At 45.1% G+C, this 22391-nt stretch overlaps 1 protein-coding gene and 1 long non-coding RNA gene across 2 annotated transcripts; both read right to left on the bottom strand.

Annotated features, from left to right (window-relative positions):
- Nucleotides 1-1047: 1047 nt before the first annotated feature.
- LOC135234419 (uncharacterized) lies at nt 1048-4903 on the bottom strand. The gene is made up of 2 exons (XR_010324105.1): nt 4559-4903; nt 1048-3951 (listed from the first exon to the last, which is right to left on the bottom strand). It is a non-coding gene; the product is annotated as an uncharacterized LOC135234419 (long non-coding RNA).
- A 2287-nt stretch (nt 4904-7190) lies between these two features.
- On the bottom strand, nt 7191-17400 carry dhh (desert hedgehog signaling molecule). Its single transcript, XM_064299022.1, has 3 exons — nt 16184-17400; nt 9237-9498; nt 7191-8787 (listed from the first exon to the last, which is right to left on the bottom strand). The coding sequence occupies exons 1-3, from the start codon at nt 16493-16495 to the stop codon at nt 7988-7990; spliced, it is 1374 nt and encodes a 457-aa protein (XP_064155092.1). The 5' UTR covers nt 16496-17400; the 3' UTR covers nt 7191-7987.
- Between the last annotated feature and the right edge of the window lie 4991 nt (nt 17401-22391).

Below are 22391 nucleotides of genomic sequence, written 5' to 3'. Positions count from 1 at the left end.
AATATTTTAAAGATATTACAGAGCTGTCCATTTCGCTGCTTAAATGTGATCCAATATGGGTAGCCAGTGGAGGGAGATGATAAAGGGAGTAACGAGTCTGGGGAAGTTGCAGATCAGAGAGACACTATGATTGGTCTTCATAAAATGGACTGTGGCTGGGCTTCTAATGGCAACCATTCTAATGGCATTGGTTCTATTATTACCACAGGGCTCACTAAGTCTCATTTTCTAATTGTCTCACAGTTGTACCCACATGGGGTGGACTGCATGCACATTAAAACATGTATATCACATTCTTGGTGTTGCAGCCAATTACCCTTTGAATGTATGCTGGATTATATAATATATGGATTGGATTTATATAGCACACTTCATCTCATGATCTCATGAACACTTTACAGTGAAGGGCAGGACCCCCACCTCAATGAACAGCATTATGTTGAACCTACCTGGGTGATGTACAGCAGCCATTTTACACCAGAACGCTCACCCCACTAAAGTCAAGGTGAAGGGCAGGATCCCCCAGGAGGTATTAATACAACAATTAAACTTAAGGATGATTTAGTGGCCAGACAGCGAATTTGGTTTTGGCACCGGGAAAAACTACCCCTTCGATAAATGCCTTTATCTGTATCTTTAATCACCACAGCAAGTTAGGACCTTGGGTTCACCTCTCATCCAAAAGATGACAAATTAAACACTGCTAGTAAGGTGTAGCATAGGGCTGGGCAATTTCCAGCAACTATTACAAATGATGGAAGGGGTTGGTATTAAGTTCCACATTTCTACAACACCCTTTCCTATCCTAAATTTGTCTTTATTACTTTTAATGTATTTTTAATGATACATAAGTTTATAATGAAGAAAAAGATTATTTTCATATTTATTTTTCATCTCTGTGTTTACAGTGTGTGTATTACCTTGTTATCATATTGTAGGCATTCTGAAATATTTAAATCTTTGTTATAAAACGTTGACACTGCATTTCTTGCTGTATTGTTTTGGTCGAACTAGACACGTCACAAAAAAAACACATTAAAACAAACACATAATCAACCAGAATCAAATTTATTTCGAAGCCATTAAGTGGGGTATCACAAATTACCTGTAATATAACAATGTCTGAAGTTCAGAAAAATCGTCGAAATTAAATGACGACAGAACGAACGGAAAAGGATGCAATATGCCTCCAGTTACTCTCTTGGGCACCTAGAGAATAAGTTAATATTCAATTAGGCCAAAACATTTGGTATTCTCCCCGCACCAGAAGAGGACTGTGACCTGTGATCTGAGCGACCAAGCACTAATGAATATTCATAAACGTGTATGAATAATTCAAAAGCTCAGTCATGGCCATAGGCAGTAGGCAATATACATAGCTGAACTCTGTGTCTGGCGTAATGACGCAGATAAATTGTAGGAATAATTCATGCATGTTAATATTAATATATATTTCTCTCTTGTATCAATTCATACCAACAATACCAACTCATTACATTGCCAAGTAACCGAAAAAATAATATTGCTGTCACATTTACACATACCAAACATCATAACGTGTCCCAATTGCTACGCTTATTCTATGGTGCCTGTAGTCGAGGCATTTCTTTGCGTACACGAGCATAAGATACTGATAGAATAGGCACTGGGATAAAACAAATGGTAATATTGGACGTGCGTTTCCTTTACGAAGTCGTCAAATCCAAAATAAATATGAAATAGAACACTGAACATGCCTTGCTTGTTGCTACATAATAAAACAACTTACATTAAGGTACACTACCGTCATTATCTCTATCAGGAAGGAGCACAAGAAAAACTGAAATAATTCCCAACTTCCGCCTTATGATAATAGTGACCAATTAAAAGCCAGCGATTTCATTGCGAGGACCAATTAAAACTGCAATTTTAAGTGGTTCAATGTCCATTCCTTAGGACTAAGTTGGATCTGTCGTTAGTACACTGTCCAGCGTAAACCCGATGATGTATCACTCCGCGTATTTTAACTCTTCCTTTACACATTACACATAACTACCAGACTCTGTCCCGCTCACATATTCGGAGGAAATGGGGTCACAGCATAATTTTGGGGACGTGGGCGAAGGAGGCACTTTATGATAGTTAATAGACGATGTCACGTTTGATTAAACACTGCTGTGTTTATAATGCATTGTAGGCTATACATTAGATTGACCAAAATAAACTCCAGTAATATAGAATTATAGTATAATGTCATTTAGAGTACAAAAAACTGCTATGTGTCAGGTTGTCTCATAAATGACGCAAAATACAGCTAAAATGTTGCTGAACATCGCAGCAGTAAGCCGGGCGTGCAGATTTTTCCTGTATAACATCCGGAGAATCCGCCCCTTTCTCACCACCTACTCAACCCAGCTCCTGGTCCAAGCAATGGTACTATCCCGCCTGGACTACTGCAACTCTCTTCTGGCTGGACTACCGGCATCTGCCATCAGACCCCTGCAACTCATTCAGAATGCTACAGCTCGTCTGGTCTTCAACCTCCCCAGACACTCCCACGTCACTCCCCTGCTCACTACCCTCCACTGGCTGCCTGTTATAGCTCGCATCAAATTTAAAACATTGGTCCTAGCATACCAGGCAGTCAAGGGATCAGCCCCAGCATACCTCCACAAGATCTTCAAACCCTACATGCCAGCCAGACCCCTCCGTTCTGTTACCTCAGGACGCCTGGCACCTCCCCCTCTTCGCACCTGCGCTTCCCGAACACATCTCCTGTCTGTTCTGGCCCCACGATGGTGGAATGACCTCCCCGTGGAGGTCAGAACAGCTGAGACACTGACCCACTTCAAGCGACGACTGAAGACTCACCTCTTCAGGCTGCACCTCTCCCCATCCCTCCCTACCTCCCTGTAATCTCTTAATTGACTAAGCTTAGGGTTGTAACTAGGTAGCCGTTTCGTAGGTGACTTAGTTAACGCACTTGTCTTAACTACTGCTTGTATTTTTGCATAGACTGCATTGTTACTGTTCTCGTTTGTGTTAATGTTAATCAGTTTAACCTTCAGGGTCCAAGTTGAACTAAGCGGTTGTTCCCTGCACTTGGAACGGTACTTCTCTCTAGGGTTTTCGACATACTTGTTCCTGGTTATGGTTATACACTTTGTTGTACGTCGCTCTGGATAAAAGCGTCTGCCAAATGCCTGTAATGTAATGTAATGTAATGAGAAAGTGCAACAAAGTGTTAAAACATTTTTAAAAAGTCGAGAACAGGCTTATAAATGATTTATTCACAGTAACGAAGCTGCTTAGAAGATGAAGACACGTTCGGGTCAGAGATAAGACTCGGTTACAGCGTTACGTAAAAAAGATGCTCAGACGTATGTAGCAGCGTAATTCAATCAAAGGAAATGGAACTGGAGGGAATCGAATTTTCTATACTTAGTCATGCTGGTTAAATTCCAATCCTGAATGGCGAAGTCTGTAATTTGTTTTAATTCAAACATGAAGTTACTTAGCTGTAGGAAATTTATCCTATTAGAAAGTAATGTTTATTTTCTTTTTTCACAGATTTTATGGATAACGATACGCAATCTTACCTGTATCATTATGACAACTTTGGCTGCATGTATCTTACGACTGTTTTTCAGACAGATATATTACTTGCTTCTCTGTGCACATGAACTTGTTCTAGCAACGCTTATGATATGTCATACATTATATTAGCCTTATCATAGAAGCCTTGTACACCAATCTGTATAAGACCGTCTTCCATTATGATGAGGTGATTATTATTACAAAAACAAATGGCCATTGGTTCTCCCTTTGCATTTGCATTCATCACAGATAGGTGGCTCTGTTGTCTGTCGCCACAGCCCATCTTCCATCCTGGAAAGAGTTTATTACCTGCTGGTCCTCCCTGGAGAAATCTGTGAAACTGACCCCATTGGATTTGACCAGGTTCTTCCCTTCCTCAGGTTTGAAAAGGGGGAGAGAGAGAGGACACAGTCTTGTTCATTATTTACACTGACAAAGGGAGACTAATGCGAAGACTCAGGGCTGTGTTCCGCAAATGGCTTTGAAATCCCCAACTGCCCGTTTGGTTTCAACCGAACTGTGGAAGCCAACGAGATAATCATACAAATGGATCACTTTCTTTTGGTAATGACACCATTACGTGTTTTTTAACTCGTACACCTGACTAGGAAGATAAAACACGCGACCTTCCCTCCACTACTTCTATTTAACGGGTCTCCAAAATCAAAGTTTGCCAGCGACCATTACTTATGATGGCAGCGGCTGTCATATTTCCTTTCCATTTCAGGATTTAAAAGTAGGAATAGGCTAGTGCACGCGATTTATGGATACCGTAGGCTACTTAGCGTAAACTACTACGTTGGGAGTGGTAATGCCGGCGACTAGAGGGCGTCCCACGGGATTGTCTACAAGGCTACTGATAAACTGCTTAAGTAATCAGCATTTACAACAAACATTCTTGTGCTATTCGCGATTCTATAGTCAATGCGCGGGCTATCGGAGAGTAGCTAGGATATAGGCTATAGCTAGATAAGAAACTCACCTAACCGTGAGGCTCACAGAAATGTTCCTGTGGCACCAGCCATCTGTCTCACGTGACGTGACAAAAACAAACGTTTTCGCCAAATCATGTCTCTCGAGTTTTCAAAATTGCTGTTGCTCAGTTTCCCGGACGCATCAGATGCAATCGAGCGCTTCATACGCTGTAAGTTGGAAACGATGTGAAATTAACTTTCGTGTCAATGCTTATCAGAGTGCGAGCAGATGGTTAAAGCAGTTCTGTGCGTCAGAACGTCTGTTGTGACCATACGTGGGCCTTCCACTAGGGGGAAGTAGAAGATAGCCAGTCGATATCTAGACATATCCTGTCATTTACCCATCCATATATTATATATCCACTTACCCTGGTGAGGGTCAGGGGGGGAGCCTATCCCTGCGTGCATTGGGAAAGAGGCAGGAATACACCCTGGACAGGTCACCAATCTATCACAGGACACACACTTACCATTCACTCACACACTCAAAACCTATGGGCAATTTAGAGTCTCCAATTGGCCTACCTGCAAACCCACACAGACACAGGGAGTACATGCGAACTCCACACAGCCCAGGCCGGGATTCAAACCCAGCCCAGCACTGTGAGGTGACAGTGCTACCCACTGCACCACTGTGCCAGGCTTGGTTTGGTTCAGAAACCAAAACTAGAAAGCAGCACTGTGAACAATGCATGCAAATTACTGGAAGTAGATTAGCTAAATTAGTGTTAATGTCAAGATTTTTTAAAAATATTTAAAAAATGAAGTTCAGGTGTACTGGCCATACATTTCAAGACTAGGCTAAAGCCACATTTAAGCTAAAGAGGGAGGAGGAGGGGGCGGGATGAGGCAGTGAATGAAACGGTAATGGCTGATCCTGGTTTCTCATTAACCACTTTTTCAGCTGCATTTCCCCGAGCAGATTAACCCTCGCCATGCCGTCTGCCTGCACAGCCAGTGGCTTCACACAGAAACACTGAAACTGGCCCAAACCTGTGACTGCTCATTCAACAAAACTTCAGGAACCTGTGGATTGAAATTCCCCCTTATTGCAGCTATTTCGTTAAACAGGAAATGATTGGTTATATATTTTATTTTGACTCTTGGCATAAGCATGTGACATAGCACAAAGTATGCCCTCCTGTGCCAAAATATTTATGGGACAGCTGAAGTTTGGTCCAGTTAGTTCCTGTGATACTTAACCCCCCCACCCCCCAACAACACACACACGCACATGCACACACACACACTTTCCACCTGCCCCATCACAGATGATCTACAATCCACAACAGAGAAAATGCATCTTGAGACGTTACAAAAGCAGCAGGACTGGTGTGCAGTAAAACCATGTTGAAAATGATATTTTGTGTTCTGTTGCTGTTCAAGGATACCAAGGCCCTGCTCTGCACAGGATTCAAACCCTGAACCTTCTACTTAGAGCTCCAGTACCTGAAGACTTCACCATAATTCCAAGGCACAGCAATGAAAGTAATAGTGTAGAATAGGGGAGATACAGTTCTATTCTTTTCTATTCTCCATGGTAGCCTTGAGCAAAGTTAAGAAAGGCATATCTTTGTTAAATATCCAATTGTGCTAATGGGCAGGATGTAAAAATGTATATCAGAGACCATGACCCCCCCCCCTTAAAAAAACAGATGTGTGTGTGGGAGTCTGCTGCACAAAGAAAAAAGATAAATGAAATTAAATTTCTGTCAGGGACAGGATCATGTACACTGATATTCAAATTCTCTCTCTCACACACACACACAAACACACACAACACATGCACTAGCACACTCTCCCAAACACCGTTGAGCCTCTTTGGGCATCCACAATGTCCTTGAGGAGACCTTGAATGTGAAGCAAATTTTGCGAGAAGAATTCATAAGTTCCACATTGCTACAGAGCCAGGAGCCTACATTGCTACAGTTTTGCAGAGTGCATTCGAGCTGAATGGATGTGAACACCGTAATTGGAGACAGTAACCAAGTGTATCTCATGCCACATAACTCTAGTTATTCTATGATACTGTGATTCCCTGACTTCAGTGCATTCTTACTGACTGTTCCACAAGGCATCGAACATAATTTGGGGCTGACATTATATGAATATTAGATACCAAGCAGTTATTGGCTGAAGCCCCTCCCCCAAGAAATACTGATGGGAAAGGAGGCAACACGCATACTTTTTCTATCCCAGAATGCATTGGGCGAGAGGCAGGAATATACCCTGGACAGTTCGCCAGTCCATTGCAGAACACACACACCGTTCACTCACACACTCATACCTAGTGGCAATTTAGACTCAACTCCCAACTCTAACCTGCATGTGTTTGGACTGCGGGAGGTAACCGGAGTAATGGACGAAACCCACGCGGACACGGGGAGAACATGCACACTCCACACAGAAAGGCCCCGGCCTGAACTGGACCCAAGGACTTACCTGCTGTGAGGTAGCACTGAGGAAACAGCGCCACCCACTGCACCACCCTGTTCTAGCAAGGTGACCTTTACAATATTTTTTAACAATATCCTTGCAATGATACCACGCACTACCAAGCAGTACCTGAAACAGCGCAAACTCCTCAAATCAACCCAATCAAAACAAAAATCGACCAATCACAGATGAACACAACAGGAGTTTCTTTACAAAAACAATTAAATTATTATTATTGTTTGTTTTAATGACACCTTAAAGAGCACTGATATGACACATAACATTAACAGAATAATTAATATAAATTGATACATTTAATATTTATATATTATGATTCCAAAGGTACAAAAATAAAGCATTTGTGGTACTAGCCCATAATTCATTTTCCTCATCTCTTTAGAACATTTCTTTTTAAAAAGCAGATTTTAAATGTCATACCATTTCATTGTTTTAGTTTATAGTGTCAAATAAATACATGTATAAGGCACTTACTGTTTTATGTTAATAATAAGGCACAATATTATTTGGTCAATAGATAAAGTGAGAAATGGAAGACCTGTTTTTGAAATATGAAACTAATTAATGTCAGTGTGATTAGTGTGATCACTATTGCCTTCCAGGGCCACAGGCTGAAAACTGGAGCTTGAGTGACTAGTTTTATGCAGTGTCTGTACAGTTTAACCATCAGTATGATAATGTTTCTTCCCCAGGCGCTGTTTGAGACTTTGATTCAAGCTCAGATGTGCCAACTCTGTGTATCTTTGCAAGGCTATGCAAATACAATGTGCACGTGGGTACAGAAAAGATACAGCAAAGAAAAGGAACAGAATTTTGAGTATGAACTTCCTGTATCCTGTATTTAATGGGGGGGTTAGCACGGTGAAGGAGAGAGTGAACATTGTCCACCGCTGGGTGGGGCTAAATCTCAGAGCTCTGGGAAAGTTCTGGTCATGTTTCATGAGCTTCAGCGAGTCACCGGTGCAGGGGGCTTGGCGGGGGCCTTAAGAGTGGAAGCTCTCGGGGTCCAGAAGGAGGCGCCCCAGGGCGTGGAGCAGGCTGGCGTACCAGTGCACCGCCCGGCTGGTGTCCGGCACACAGTCACCGCTAGCCCCGCCCCCACCCTGCCGCAGAGGAACCGCCCAACTTCCCGGGCTGTAGGAACCCCCGTGTAACCCTGGGCCAGCGGGGGTCTGGTTCGCCCAGTCGCCCCATACGGTGCGGTCAGTCGGATAGGGGGCGTGGCTTTTGCCCCTCCCTCCCGGCTGTGGGAGGGGCATCAGCAGCCTGAGCGGGGAAAAGGCCCAGTGCGCCAGCCAATGGTCCTCCACTAAGGCGTAGCTGGAGGCCAGAACTCCGCCCACAAAGAGGGTGCCGTGCACCGTCAACGGGGCGTACACGCCCCTCCCTTCCGTCCGGGCCACCGAGACGATCCGGGACGGCCGCACCCCGCCGCCCTTCCCCCGCACCAGCACGTAGTGGCCCGGCCGCGCCCGGCTGGCGAACTGGGCCTGGTACCGGGCCCGGTCCAGCGTGCGGTTCGGCGCCAGGAAGAGCAGGTGGGAAGGCGTGAGCGACAGCCGCCCGCCGCCCTCGGTTTCCACGGTGAGGAAGCGGGCGCGGAGGCCAGGGTCCCGGTGCAGGAAGAGCAGCACGCGACTGGGCACCACCTGCCCGGATTCGGACAGCGCCAGGACCTCCTCACCGGGACGCAGGGAGGACATGGTCCTCTGCTCCCCGTCCACCGTGCTCACCCGCACCCACCCCGGGAAACAGCCCCCCTTCTCCACGGTAACCGAGTGATCTGGGGGGTGGGGGGGGGGAGAGAGGGCAGGAGGGAGAGATAGGAATAAAAATTTGATCAAATTCACATGAAATTCAAATTTTACAACAATTAGAATTTTTTTTTATTGCATTAAATAACAAAACTGCCATCTAAATGTGTCAAAATAAAACATGCATGCACGCACAGACACACATGCACGCACGCACAGACACACATGCACACACACACACACACACTCAAACACACACACACACACACTCACACACACGCACACACACACCCAAACACACACACACGCACACACACACACACGCACACACACACACTCAAACACACACACACACACACACACACACACACACACACTCAAACACACACACACACACACACACACACGCACACACACACACACAGGTGGTACACATACGTTCTCAGCCCGAGACGGGACAGGACAGCATGACACTCACCAGCCTTGACGGAGCAGTGCACGTGGGATTTAGACTCGTAGTGCACCCAGTCGAACCCGGCCTCCACCGCCATCTGGGCCAGGAGCCCGTACTTGTTGGCGTCGCGGTCGGAGGTGGTGATGTCGACGGCGCGCCCCTCGTAGTGCAGGGAGTTCGGGGGGTGGTGGCCGTCCTCGTCCCACGCCTCGGTCACCCGCAGTCGAACCCCCGGCCACTGGTTCATCACCGCGATGGCCAGTCTGTTCAGGCAGTCCTTACAACGCTGAGGCAGGGGAGGGGAACACTGTATGAGGTCATACCCATTTCACCCATTTCATTTCTTTTTTTACATATTCAGAACCCAAAACATTCTCATTTTAGTCCAATACGGAGGCTGTGTCCGTAAGCCCATCCCCCGGATCCGCTACGGGACCGCAGGGTGCAGCCGCACACTAGAGCTGTGGTTTAGCAGGAGGAGGCGGCCAGCAGCCCCCAAAGCCACACCCACACCAGAGCCACACCCACATCAGAGCCACACCCACATTAGAGCAGGTGCACCTGCAGGAGGGGAGGCGACAAGCTCCGAAACCTGGGGAGGCACAGATGTCACTTTCTGCCGCAAGAAGGCCATTCACATGTTCTGCACACTTAACAAGCCTGCACTTAACATCGTGCCCAGTGATCACCCAAACACTGATGACCCACCGCCGACAGGCAGACTCCTCTTTCACTCCAAACGGCCAGACTACAAACAAGCAATCGATGGCATCTCTTACTTACTGAACAACGCTGAGCATAAATGACAGCATTGGTTGGAGTGCGTGCTTGTGCATTCCATCATGCCCAGTGCCATTTGTACAGAGTAATCTTTGTTTCACCTGTCTCCTCTCCGTCTGCTTTGTACCTTTATGCCACTTGTCAGGCAGCGTACAGCCTACAACTCACTCTGTCTTCCACACGAAACCAGTTTTGTTATCGCAAAAACCAGTTTAAAATTACAACCAATCTCTTTGAGATAATGGCAATGATTTCATATAAGGCACGTTGGTGCCATTATTAAAATTATTTCATATGAAATGTATTTTGTGGTGTGACACCTAATCAATGGACAGGACTTAGTAAAGAGGAAATCAACCGCATGTGGGTATTCCAACATGTGCTCCACAAAAGGACTACAGTATTTTACTGTACAGTCACACGAGTGAGCACGGTCACGTGACTTGAGCCAATAATCACATGATCAAGGTAGAAACTTTTGTTACTATTGCATTATGATTACAACCTTTTTCCAGGGTAACTGTCCACAGGTCATGTTTTAAACGCTGGATATTTAACACAAATGGTGCTACTAAAGCAATTCAGGTTAAGCTTTCTGCTGAAAGGCACTGCACTGCTGGCCCCAGACGGAACTCCATGACCTCTCAGTTACAGACGTACCAGTTCCTTCATCACTGTGACACACTGTGCAGACGCCTGATATGCAGCAATCACCTTAAACATTCGTCTATGGCACGCGGTCGGTTTTTCGTGCTGATCATGATTTGTAAGAGGATGTAAAAGTTGGTTGGCTTGTCACTGATGAGGGAAAAGGAACATGCATGTTTTACACATGTACTACAGTAGCGTAATGCATATAAATAGCATTAACAATATGAGTCAAATAATTCTTTCAGCAGTCGTTTTTTCCTTTTTTATTTGCATTGTTGTGAACCTAAGTGGTGATCGATCCATATAACATCAAACAGAATTAGGATAAAGTAATAAAGTAATTAATAAAGAAATGAACTAGAATACATCAACAGAATAACATAACAATAAGACTATCCCCCATCTGCAACAGTAGACGGGAGAATGTGCTGGATTCTTGTTAAAAAAGAATCCACTGTATTCTCCAGCAAAGGGTTGTGGCTATTAAAATGGAATCCCAATTCCATTATTCATAGTATCCAATTCAGTACAGAGTAGATTATTGTGCTGTATGAGTAGACTAGTATGCTGAATGAGTACACTAGGTGTGCTGAATAAGTAGATTAGTGTGCTGTATGAGGAGATTAGTGTGCTGAATGAGTGAATTAGTGTGCTGAATGAGTACACTAGTGTGCTGAATGAGTAGACTAGTGTGCTGAATAAGTAGACTAGTGTGCTGAATGAGTAGACTAGTATGCTGAAGGAGTAGATCAGTGTGCTGAATGAGTACACTAGGTGTGCTGAATAAGTATATTTGTGTGCTGTATGAGGAGATTAGTGTGCTGAATGAGTAAATTAGTGTGCTGAATGAGTACACTAGTGTGCTGAATGAGTAGACTAGTGTGCTGAATGAGTATATTATTGTGCTGAATGAGTAGACTAGTGTGCTGAGTGAGTACACTAATGTGCTGTATGAGGAGATCAGTGTGCTGAAGGAGTAGACTAGTGTGCTGAACACTGTGCCTCTTCACTCTGCAGACTGAGCTGCAGTGGAGGACTACGCTGCTAACGCAGCTACCACAAGTAGACCTGCAGAAGCCTGAACAACCAGAGGAGTCACTTCTGCAGCAGGGGGAACTGACCCCCTCCCTCTATGGGTGACACTATGGGCAAGCGTGCGCCACTCTGCAAGGCGGCCAGCCACAGGGTCACTGGCACGGTCAGCCACGGGCCACATCACTGCCCTGAGAGGGTCACCTGAACAGCCCTGCTTCTACCACAACCTTAACCAGTCGCTACCTGGAAGTGGAGAACTGCTGGACAGAGCTGAGATGACAGGAAGTGAGGTCTTCTGGAGCAAGAGTAGCAAAGACTCCATCCAGATCCTCTGATCTTCACTGTATGTGGATGGGGATGACCCAGCAGGCTCGACGAACACAAAGGAGCCGGTGAACATACGCAGGGTGTGCAGGCCATGGTCTGAGGGAGCAGAGACGCGGACCCCGCCTGTCCTCTCCAGTCAGCTTACCCCATGCCCTCAGACCTGTCACTACGCTCTCAGTCAAGCCAGGTTCCGCGAATGCCGCCCCACCTCAGGCGAATGGCAGACGCGTGTGCAAATGGAATCTGACCTCTGCACCCGACGTATTTCTGACTCCTGCCGCTTCCTCCACTGTGACATCACTGAGCGTTCTTTCCCCGTTCATTCAGAGCCCATAAAAAACAATCGCAGCTTAAGCCCAGAGCCTCTATAGCCGGTTAGCGGCGCTGTTCGGCAGGACAATTTCTGACAGTTCATCAAGCCACAATGAGCTGCTGATAGAGTCAATTATACTCTCTCACATAAACTCACATAAACTCTGCTTAGTTAGCTGCCCTTTTCTTCTTGTCTTTCACGTGGCTTGTGGGTTTTCTGTACGGCGCGTTCAGATGTTTCTGCCTCACCCCCACACTGTAACCGAGGGGGGGGGGGTTCTGATTGGTTGGCAGCTTTAGCAGCCACATCCTGCTTCACCCCGCATCAGGACCGCTTTCCAGCAGCGGGTTGCTGGTTTGCATGTTTCGCTGAACTCACTGTGATGAAATTCCTGACGCTGTGCCACTGTTCTCACGATGCTCCATGCATCCTCTCTTCATCGGCATCACACCCAAGTCTCCCCCCCCCAAACAGAACTATACCATTAAATACCCTCCCGTATTTTTCCATATCAGCTGTAAGGTTTGGAGAAGGTGCAAATGGACCCGGGGGGGGGGAATGATTTCTCCTGCTATTCCTGATTAATCCTGAAACTGATTTTTCAGACCCTAAATGTGGCAACCAGAGTCCGAGGGCTCAGGTATGTCATAAGCACACACATCAACAGCTTTGCTCTATTTGACTGCTGATAGGACAGAACGTTCAGCAATAAATACAAATACTGGGAGGAGGGACAGAGGGAGGGAGGGAGGGAAACAGAGGGAGGAGAGAGAGAGGGAAAGACAGGGATGTGAGAGAGAGGGAGAGGGACAGCGAGGAGAGAGAGTGGTGAGAAAGAGGGAGAGAGAGAAAAGGCTGGGGGAAAGGCCATCCCCGGGCGAAGTGAGAGGGCAGAGGGAAGGAATGTCCGGGCAGGCAGAGGGGAATGTGACAGCAGGAGCGAGAAAGAGAGAAGGAGGGAGCGAAAACAAACCCCGCGACTTTTTCTCTCGCGCCGAAGGGCGCAGAGGCGTTTCATTGTCACAACTACAATAGGGGGCTTTTCCGACGGTGCCATTACTTCAGCAAGCGGGAATTTCGGACAGGCGACCCCGCAGGAGCCTACGACAGATCCACAAAGGACCCCTTTCAAACCAGCAGGCACACACACACCCCACCTCGGACCGGGCGCGTTAAAAAAAACCCCGCTCGCACCCGTACAGATGCGATACATATGTATCGCAAGCCAGCATTATCGGCACGGAAAGGACGTCCCGGAAAGTTGCACAACGTCACGTGACAGGTCCACTCGGCTGCTTGCCCGATCTTCTGGGAATAGCTCGTGTTGCCACCGTGAGCCCGGGCTCCCTGCTCGTAAATAACGCCAATCACAGGGCTTAGTCTCAAACCGCTCTCACACCTCGCACTGGTCCCTACGGCAACACCGAGCAGGCTGGACTCGCTGCCGGTGGGGAGGTGGGGTTGCCGGTTCGTATCTCAGGTAGAGCCGAAGCAGCTGTGCCCCCGAGACCGGCTCGAATGGCCTGGGCCGAAAATCGCACGGATAACGTGGGCCATCAGCTATGTCATACGCCATTCGCCCCCGGACAAGGGCAGACGCTAAGAGAATAACTAATAATAACCGAGTTATTTCCAACAGAAAACACGCCTCCCTCTAATCCCGGGCGCATCAGACGTCACCTTATGTGACCCTGGCCTCCGTCCCCCCGGCACACAGACAGGCTGAAACCCAGGTGAGCAGACTGCAGAGAGCAGCTTCACTGCTCACTTCACCAAGCCCCTTTCCACTCAGGTGCACTGCAGCAGCTCGACTGACCGAGTTGTGTGATAAAGCCCTGTTCATTAAGCAATCTGCTGTGGGTCTATAAACATCAATTCACAATTCATTATTATTATTATTATTATTATTATTATTATTATTATTATTATTATTATTAATCATAATAATAATAATAATTATTATAATTATATTATTATTATTTGTATTAATATTCATTAACCTTATAACATGTTTTTACTAGTATTTTATTGTGTTACAGTCCATTTTGGCGAGTTATGCTGCTGGCGTTCATCTGATCTTATTGTATACGCTCATGGTACAGGTTCTAAATGAATTAATGTAAATGTCCAGCACCCTCTTCAGCTGTCCGAGAAAAAACAGAACATTTGTTGCTTTGTACACAACACAATTATTTGTATTAAATTAAATCTAACAGTCCAACAGAGTACACATTTCAGCTGATTGTGAACATTCTGATAATGGGTTTTCGCAACTTCAAAAAGTAAAACACTAAGGATTTCCTCAGGGCTGGGTAAATGCAGTGTGAATTTATATTTTTATGAAATTAATGTCCTTTGAATGAACCTACGACTGACATGCAATAAAGCACCTGCAATTATATGTAACTGTACCTGAGTCAGTGCCACAGTGTCATTCTGTTTCTATCAAAATACTAATTACAGAGCTAATTTGTCAAAATACACTATTAAGCATGGTTGCACAAGGAGCTATTAAAATGACATGTATGTGAGTTAATGTGCTTAATATCTCATAGGAGACGATAGTTAGGAACCTGGTTATGCCCACCCTATTGGGATGCATATATTTCTATCTTGACAGAGGTCCTATCGCGAGAAACGTTCCATGAGGTCTGTTTGAGTTTCACAATTCCATTCTGATGAAGAGACCAGTAAAAAATACAAACACTAAGAATAACAAGTGCATGTTTTGTCAATGTAAATTGCTCCTTTTACAACTTCATCATAAGAGGTCTCCGCGTTGCTCAAGACAGATAAGGTCCAGGTATGCACGGCTTTACCTATGGACGTTGGAGTCTGTTTGACTCGCCTACCAAGTTCCACCCATTAACTACACAGACCATGAAAGTGGAACTACAGTGCCGGAATCGTTTTATTGCCCTACTACAAAGACTTCGGTTAACGATTAAAAGGGAGCGATCAAGGGGGAATTTCTCCTGAAAAATAGCGTTAAACTGTGTGGCGAGGATACAACGCTCCAGGCGATCATTTTTTTTTTTTTTTTTTTAATAGCCTACAATATCCAAGAGAGTGTGCATTGGATGAAATTATGCTATTTTCATCAAACTGAGAATCATTGTCGGAAAGGCTGTGAATTAAAATAACAACTCAGGAGAGTGTGGGTTTATCTCTTTGCATTGGAAAAAAAAGTCGAGATAATTGTATTTTGGTGCTAATGTGTTACCTACAAAAATAGCAAATTTAGCACGTGCGACCCACTTCCATCGTTAATTAATAACATTACAGTGGAATTAAACTTGGCTGAACCCAGTGAGATATCATGGGAACTTCCAACAAGAGGGAGTGGGTAACCGAAGAGGTGATGCTTTCACAGGAAGCCTACGTCCTTGTACAGTTAACGGAATGTCTTGAGACACTGATAAGAAAAACAAACGTTGAAGAAGGCAAAACGTGGGTCTATAACTTTTAATATTTGATACAAAACAAACAAAAAAAATCAAGACATTTTGGCAAATGAATAACTCGTTGTTTCGGACCTCAACCCCAACGATGAAAAAATTGTGAACACCAAGAAACGTTTAGGCCTACTCCAAAAACAGAGACCCATTGCAGAATGTTTGCATTAGTAGGAAACTTTATAACTGATTCGTTTAATACAAATTAATGGACAATGTCTACAACAATCACTTACATAAAATTATTTTGTTAACGGGTCAAAAGGAACGTGTTAATCTTTGTAATATACCGTACAGCTGTGAATCATTGACTGCAATTTCTAATATCGTTACAATGAGAAATTGAGATATTAATTACGACGGAGGGGAGAAAACATTATTTATGTGAGATTCTACTGCTTCTGTCTTACCTTTGTCATGAATCTATCGGCCTTAGTGTTCTCCTCGTCTTTGAATATGATGTCCGGGTTGTAGTTGCAAACTAGTTCGTTGAATCGTTCCGAGTTTCGTGTGATTTTGCCTTCTGCTCTGCCACTGGCGCCAAGATTGTTCTCCGAAAAATTAGGGACGAAGTGCTTGTAAGGCATCGGGGTCAGCTTTCGCATCTTTGGTCGAATGCCAGCGCCAGGGCCCGGCCCGCATGCACCAGCCAACAACCATGTCCATGTGCACATTGATAATAGACCGAGCCGTGCCAGGCTGAGCCAATTCGGCAGCGGCATTGGCGCAAGCTTTGTGTGCCAAGGGACAAGCCACCTGGTTAGCCCGCAGCGCGAGCTCCGTCTGGGGCACCTGTGGCCATCTGAATAAGTAGAGCCACAAAGGCTTTCCACGTCCAGCTCACGTCGCTCGTATCAAAGCAACAAATAAGTGTATTTCTGTATTGTAACAGCAGTAGTATTTTTAGGATTAAGTTGTAAATGCTGCGCAGAATACTTATATTTCTAAACAGCAAGGCAAGTGCTGTTTTGTGTAATTGTTAATTCAGTACATCAGATAGGCGTATTAATGGTTAATGAATAAATTTAAATGTTACTTTGCACCCATGTAGCACGTGAACTTGTAAGTAGCCTACGTCTTAATCTGTCTTAAATTAGGCCAATTTACAGTACTAGGCTAATTTATATCAAAACACAGGCAAGAATGATAAAACCATTCAACTATAATTTTAGTTTAACTTAAACATTTAACTTATCGCATAAAATGAATCAAACAACAAACAATTGAAGGCACACATGATGACATTTCAGATGAAATCTCACAAATGAAACACACTTTAATCTACCAATAATGTCAAAACTAAACTTCTGATACCGGCAAAATTGTGCGCCGCACGATTCTATAGGGATTAGCAGGTGTTTCACAGACATCCAGCAATCGACCAGGTCATGCTCTCTTACGGTTTGAACTAGTTCACTGCGCAGTCCTCCAGACCACCTTATGCTATTGTACTCCTCTGAGGAAATCCCTCTACGCGTTCCATCTAATAATAATGTCATCCCATTAGTTCGTTTATCCAGCTCATAGTGTTCACTGCAGCACTGAAGTTTCGCCTGCTTGCTGTCTCCTGTCGAGGCTCCGTGCGAACCTGACCGTTTCGCTCCAGCCATTGGTCTTATTAGTGTCCGGACGAGATTGCCCTCCCTTCCTGCGCGCGCGCAAAAAACCGACAGCGGCGCACACGCCTCCTTTTCTGTCCACCAGTACTATGTATCGCGCGCGCCCGCGACAAAAAAGATGACTTGCATGGCTAATAATCAAGTTTTTTCAAATCCATGGATCATTCAAAAGTATATAATTAGCCCTTAATTTATGTAACAGTATTCACCGCCAAGGTGAACGATCATAATTATAGAAGTAGCCGTTTGACAAACCTTTAGGCTATATAATGTTACTTTACGTTTTTATGAAATCATGTATAGGCTACCCAGAAAGTGCGCAATAAAGAACCGACAGATGAAAGTAAACGTTATTTAGGGTTTTTTCGCTTTTCCAAGCCTCCCTGCACTTGCATGTTCATAGCGCCACGGCACATTCGTTTTCTTTTTTCTTTTTTGTGTTGCAGTTACATTTGCTGTCTATAATTAGCTCAGATTAAAGGTGAGGGCCCCTGACACTGAGCCCACGTTCTCTGCCGCGGCTTCCTGCAGAAGAGACACCACAGCCCTGGCACAGACTCACGCTGACATTCGTAAGCTCCCCTCCCTTTGTTCGCCGCTGGACCAGAGGACACTAAGCCCCTGACCTCCGTGCACTGAAGAACTCTTAAAGCTGGAAACACCCTGCACGAGCTCTATCAGCGTATTATTTTTAAACCTCCCCAAAGAACAATGGTGTGGATTTTTTTAAGTCAGAGAATGCCTAGAGAGATAACGACACGATTCAGGGCTCAATGTGAGAGTGAAGGGGGAAATAAAAAAGAACAGAATAATATCAGAATGATTTCCTCCAAATAAAATCGTATTTCCAGGTTTCTGACAACTCAGACATTTACATCACCATAAATCAGCAATGAGAGGGCAAAGGACAAGATGTTATGCTGAGGCCATTAACTTCTGTAATTTCCCGGAAAGACCCACACCCCAAACACACACACACACAGATCAGTACTTACACATTAAACTACAGTAGTATCAATAGGTGTCCATCTGTTTATCCTATCATATAGGTAGAGCAAGAGATCAAGGTTTCTACCTTACATGGGACCTGGTTTACTCAGTCTCCAAGCATCTTGTCCCCAGGATGAATGTGACCAGCATCCCAGACCAGGAATTATGCTCTGAAGTAAGTCTGTTTTTGAGCCTGGTCATGCGTTGTGCACCTTCTCCGTGCGCCTGTCCATTCAAGGAGCCACCCTGTTTTTACTGAGTGGAATAGCTTACCAGGTCATGTAGTATAAGCAAAGACCACTTGGGTGTTCATTGCCACTCCCTGACACAGTGTTTAATGCGGACTAGACAGTTGGGAAAATGACAACCAGTCAAGTTGGACCGAAGGGCCCATTCTCCTCATTAGGGTTTTTATGTGTCCCGTACTATGTACACACTGATACATAATGCGCCCATGTGCACACATCCCACCCCTCAAACAGTGACAAAATTTTATTTAATCTCATTAGCGTATTCCCAAGCACATGAACTATCCATGTAGACAGAGGCATATAAACACACCCAAACACAATATCATTATATTTATATGGATGGATCCTAGCTGAGCAAAGAAGCACATAGCACTTGAGATCCCCTTTAAACAAGATGTTAATGGGGTCAGGGCTGGCCCTAGGATTTTGGTGGCCCTAAACAAGTCCGTCGACCGGGGTGCAGTGGGGGTGGGGTGGTGGGGGTGGTGTTGCTGGATTCTGTAAGCGGGGTGGGGGTGGTGCTGTTAGATTCTGATGAGCGGGGTGCGTGCTGTGGGGGGGTATAGTTCCGGTGAATAACGAAATATGAAAATAACGCTATTAACCTTAGATAAACATTGGATCGTGTGGCCCCCCCTCATGGTTGTGAGGCCCCCCCTAGCGGTTCTGGCCCTAATCAACCGCATAGAGCGTTTATGCCACAGGCCGGTCCTGAATGGGGTGGTAGCGACTTTTTCTTCTCATAGTCCTCAATATACCCTCTTTCAGTCGGTGCTGTATTTACAAGAGAGCATCAAGCATCAGTCATGGACACCCGTGTTCAGATCCTGGGGGGGGGAAGACATGTTACACATCCCAAAATGGGCTGTGTAAAATGAGTGTTTGAGGCAGGAGTCAGCGAGCTGCGTAGTCCTGTCTGCAGGGAAGACACAGAGGAGGGTGAGAGCTGGGCTCAACCCTACCAGTGGCAGAGATCAAGGATAGCTCATTGAGAGGAAAAACACAACCAACAGAGATCAGAGAAGAATGCTTTCACTGGTACATTCAGGGTGCCACTGATGGGCTTTTCCTGAGAGCACAAATTCAAAATATTTAATTAGGCCTTTAAAAAAAAAAAAAAATTTTAAATAAAAAAAACAAGGGAAGGGGAAAAAACTTCTGTGTGTTTGAAATTGATTTGATGTAATCATTATTAGTTTTCATTTATGTACCCCCCTCCCCCACCCTCCCCAACCACCACATCCACCACCCCTCCCTGCCCCCTTCCACCCCTCCCCACCCTCTTTCTCTCTTCAGGATGGGAGTACAGTGCTGTGAATAGCAGCGTTTCCTGCTGAGCCACACCGCAGAAAACGAGATCTTTCCTGTCCGGGTTAGTGTGCCCCCCTCAGCCCAGTTCCCCATTCACCTGAGTTCAGCCCCCGGCTGCTCCCTGTGGAAATTTCGCCAAAATCAGTACGTCTGGCCAGAGTAAATGCCTTCCTCATCCTTTTGTCAGAAGCAAACAGGTATTGAGACGTAAAGGTCTAATTCAAAGCTTTCTCCCGTGGGGCTTTTACCTTGTAGAAATGTCTTTTATAACTTGTAAAATAAAGTGTTGACTTCATTTAATTGGTTTTAGGTCTTATTTTTATTTCTTTCTGGTTTGATGTGACATAGAAATGGTTTCACGCAAAGCCAGACTGGGCATTTGAGAAAGTGTCTGTTGACTTCCACAGACTTCATCTCCAGCAGCTGAGAAAAACCTGCTTCCTGTAGTGGGGATGGGGGTGGGGGGGGGGGGGGGGGTGTTGGGGGCGGTGTAGCAAAGGAAGAAAGGGAAAGCTGACTACCGCCCCCCCCAGCCCCCCACCCTCCTTTCTACTGTCTCTCACCCTGTTATCAATCCAGGAAGAAGAAGGGTGGTGGTAGCTGTGTGCGTGTGTGTGTGTGTGTGTGTGTGTGTGTGTGTGTGTGAGCATATTCTATTATGTGGCTTGAGACCTTATTTGAGGGTTGACATAATGTTACACAGAGTTACCCTTTTCCCAAAATACTCCAGTCTGTGCCTAAAACAATATAGTGGGAGGGAGCCAATGAAATATGACCGTGATCCTTCTCTAATGTACAGATAAACGTCCCGCATTCACAGGAAACTCCACATATGTACATTTGTATGGAGGGTCTCTTTTCATTTGTTCTTGACCTGTCTGTACTGATGCTGCAGAAGACGAGACAATGGCGGGCCAGGGTGGGACTTCCTGTCCTGAAATGGCCAGATCAGAGGTCAAAGGTGAAAGCATCAGATAAGGTGCTGGCCCTGCTTCCAACGGGCCAAAATCTGCAGCTGTGGGGGTTTTGGTAGTGTGTGTGTGTGCGTGTGTGCGTTTGTGTGTGGTGTGTTCAGGAGTGTGTGAATGACTGCATTGTGTTTTAAGTGAGTGTGAGAGTGATTCTAAACGGTAACCATGTGCGAGTGTGTGCAAGAGTATTGAATAAGAGTACGGCAGTGTAAGTGTGTCTCGAACATGAAAATGATTGTGTGTTTGTGCTGGTGGCTCTGTGGCAAGCAGGGATATGTGTGTTTCATAATCTTTTTATTTTAAAATCCTCCCTGGATGTCTATGTCCCTTCCTGTCCATTAAATGACGTGTCTGTGTGATTCAGTCTGTGCACAGAGTGCCACAATGGGCATCATTAAACGCGCGGGTAAACTTGTGTGTGCGTGTGCACATCCGGGTGGAGTGCGTTGGGCGAGTGTGCCGTGAACGTGCGAGCAGGGAGGGGCGCACGGGGGCAAACGAACAGTGCGGCCCATTATCAGCTGATTAAAAAGAAAAGTCTCGCCTTTTCCTGTGCACAGGGATTTCTATTTGCCAGCACTTAGCGGCGGGAATAACAGCCTAATGCACTTTGGCACACGCTTCAAACACCCGACTGTCAGGAAGGCTAATCTGTGTCTTTTTCCCCCCTTCATTCTTGTGTTTTGACAATAAAGATAGCCTATCTCATCCAGCTACACGCTGCCCGTCTCCAGCTTTGTCTCAGAACTTGCAGAAAGAATTCTATCACTGGTTAAACGGTCAGCGTCGCCCCAACAGGATTTTCTATTTATTTTTACAGCCTTTTGATTGCAGGGACATTTGTGCTTCTATGATGTTAAAGGACAGGCTGTTTAATCTCTCATATTTATATCTTCCAGACATAATTTCCAGTTACTAATGTGGGTACATGAAGTTAATCTACTGGGAGGATACCATTCACTTAGAATCACAATCAGTACACTCCATGTTTAGAGCCCAATATACAGAAATCAACAAAGTATTTCAAATAGATTAGCCTAGGGGATCCCAGATTGGGCAACTCTGGGGCCAAGGAAAGAGTTTACAGGGGCCACAAGAAAATGGATCATACATGTCTGACTTTTACAACAAATGAGCTAAGTTTGCACATTCTTAGTTATATTACGATCATTGTAAGTTGTTGCATATTTATATTTTACCAAAACCACATATGGTTGGTGTAAAAAAGTGACCTTTTATTTTATGTGAGGTTCCTCACTCACAGGGTGATTTTTATAGTGCCTTGAGATTAGAAATGAAACAAACTGGTTAACCTTGGTGGCTGAGCCATCACCTGAACTAATTATAAATACCAATTATGTTTTCCATATTTGAGAATGCCAAAAAAAATACATTTATTTCCTACATTATTTTGTAATTTACTGGCATTTCGATGGTAATAATGTTTTACCAAGAATGCAAAAAATAAAATATTAG

Source organism: Anguilla rostrata, chromosome 11 (genome assembly GCF_018555375.3).
Source record: "Anguilla rostrata isolate EN2019 chromosome 11, ASM1855537v3, whole genome shotgun sequence".
Lineage (NCBI taxonomy): Eukaryota > Metazoa > Chordata > Actinopteri > Anguilliformes > Anguillidae > Anguilla > Anguilla rostrata.
The sequence above is the reverse complement of the archived record's forward strand: the minus strand, read 5'-3'. Positions and strand labels throughout refer to the sequence as shown.

Coding starts and splice junctions, on each gene's coding strand:
- dhh (XM_064299022.1), bottom strand. CDS start 16,495: ATGCCGCTGCCGAATTGGCTCAGCCTGGCACGGCTCGGTCTATTATCA. Junction 9,499..16,183: donor CCGATAGATTCATGACAAAG/GTAAGACAGAAG, acceptor CCCCTGCCTCAG/CGTTGTAAGGACTGCCTGAA. Junction 8,788..9,236: donor GCACTGCTCCGTCAAGGCTG/GTGAGTGTCATG, acceptor CCCACCCCCCAG/ATCACTCGGTTACCGTGGAG.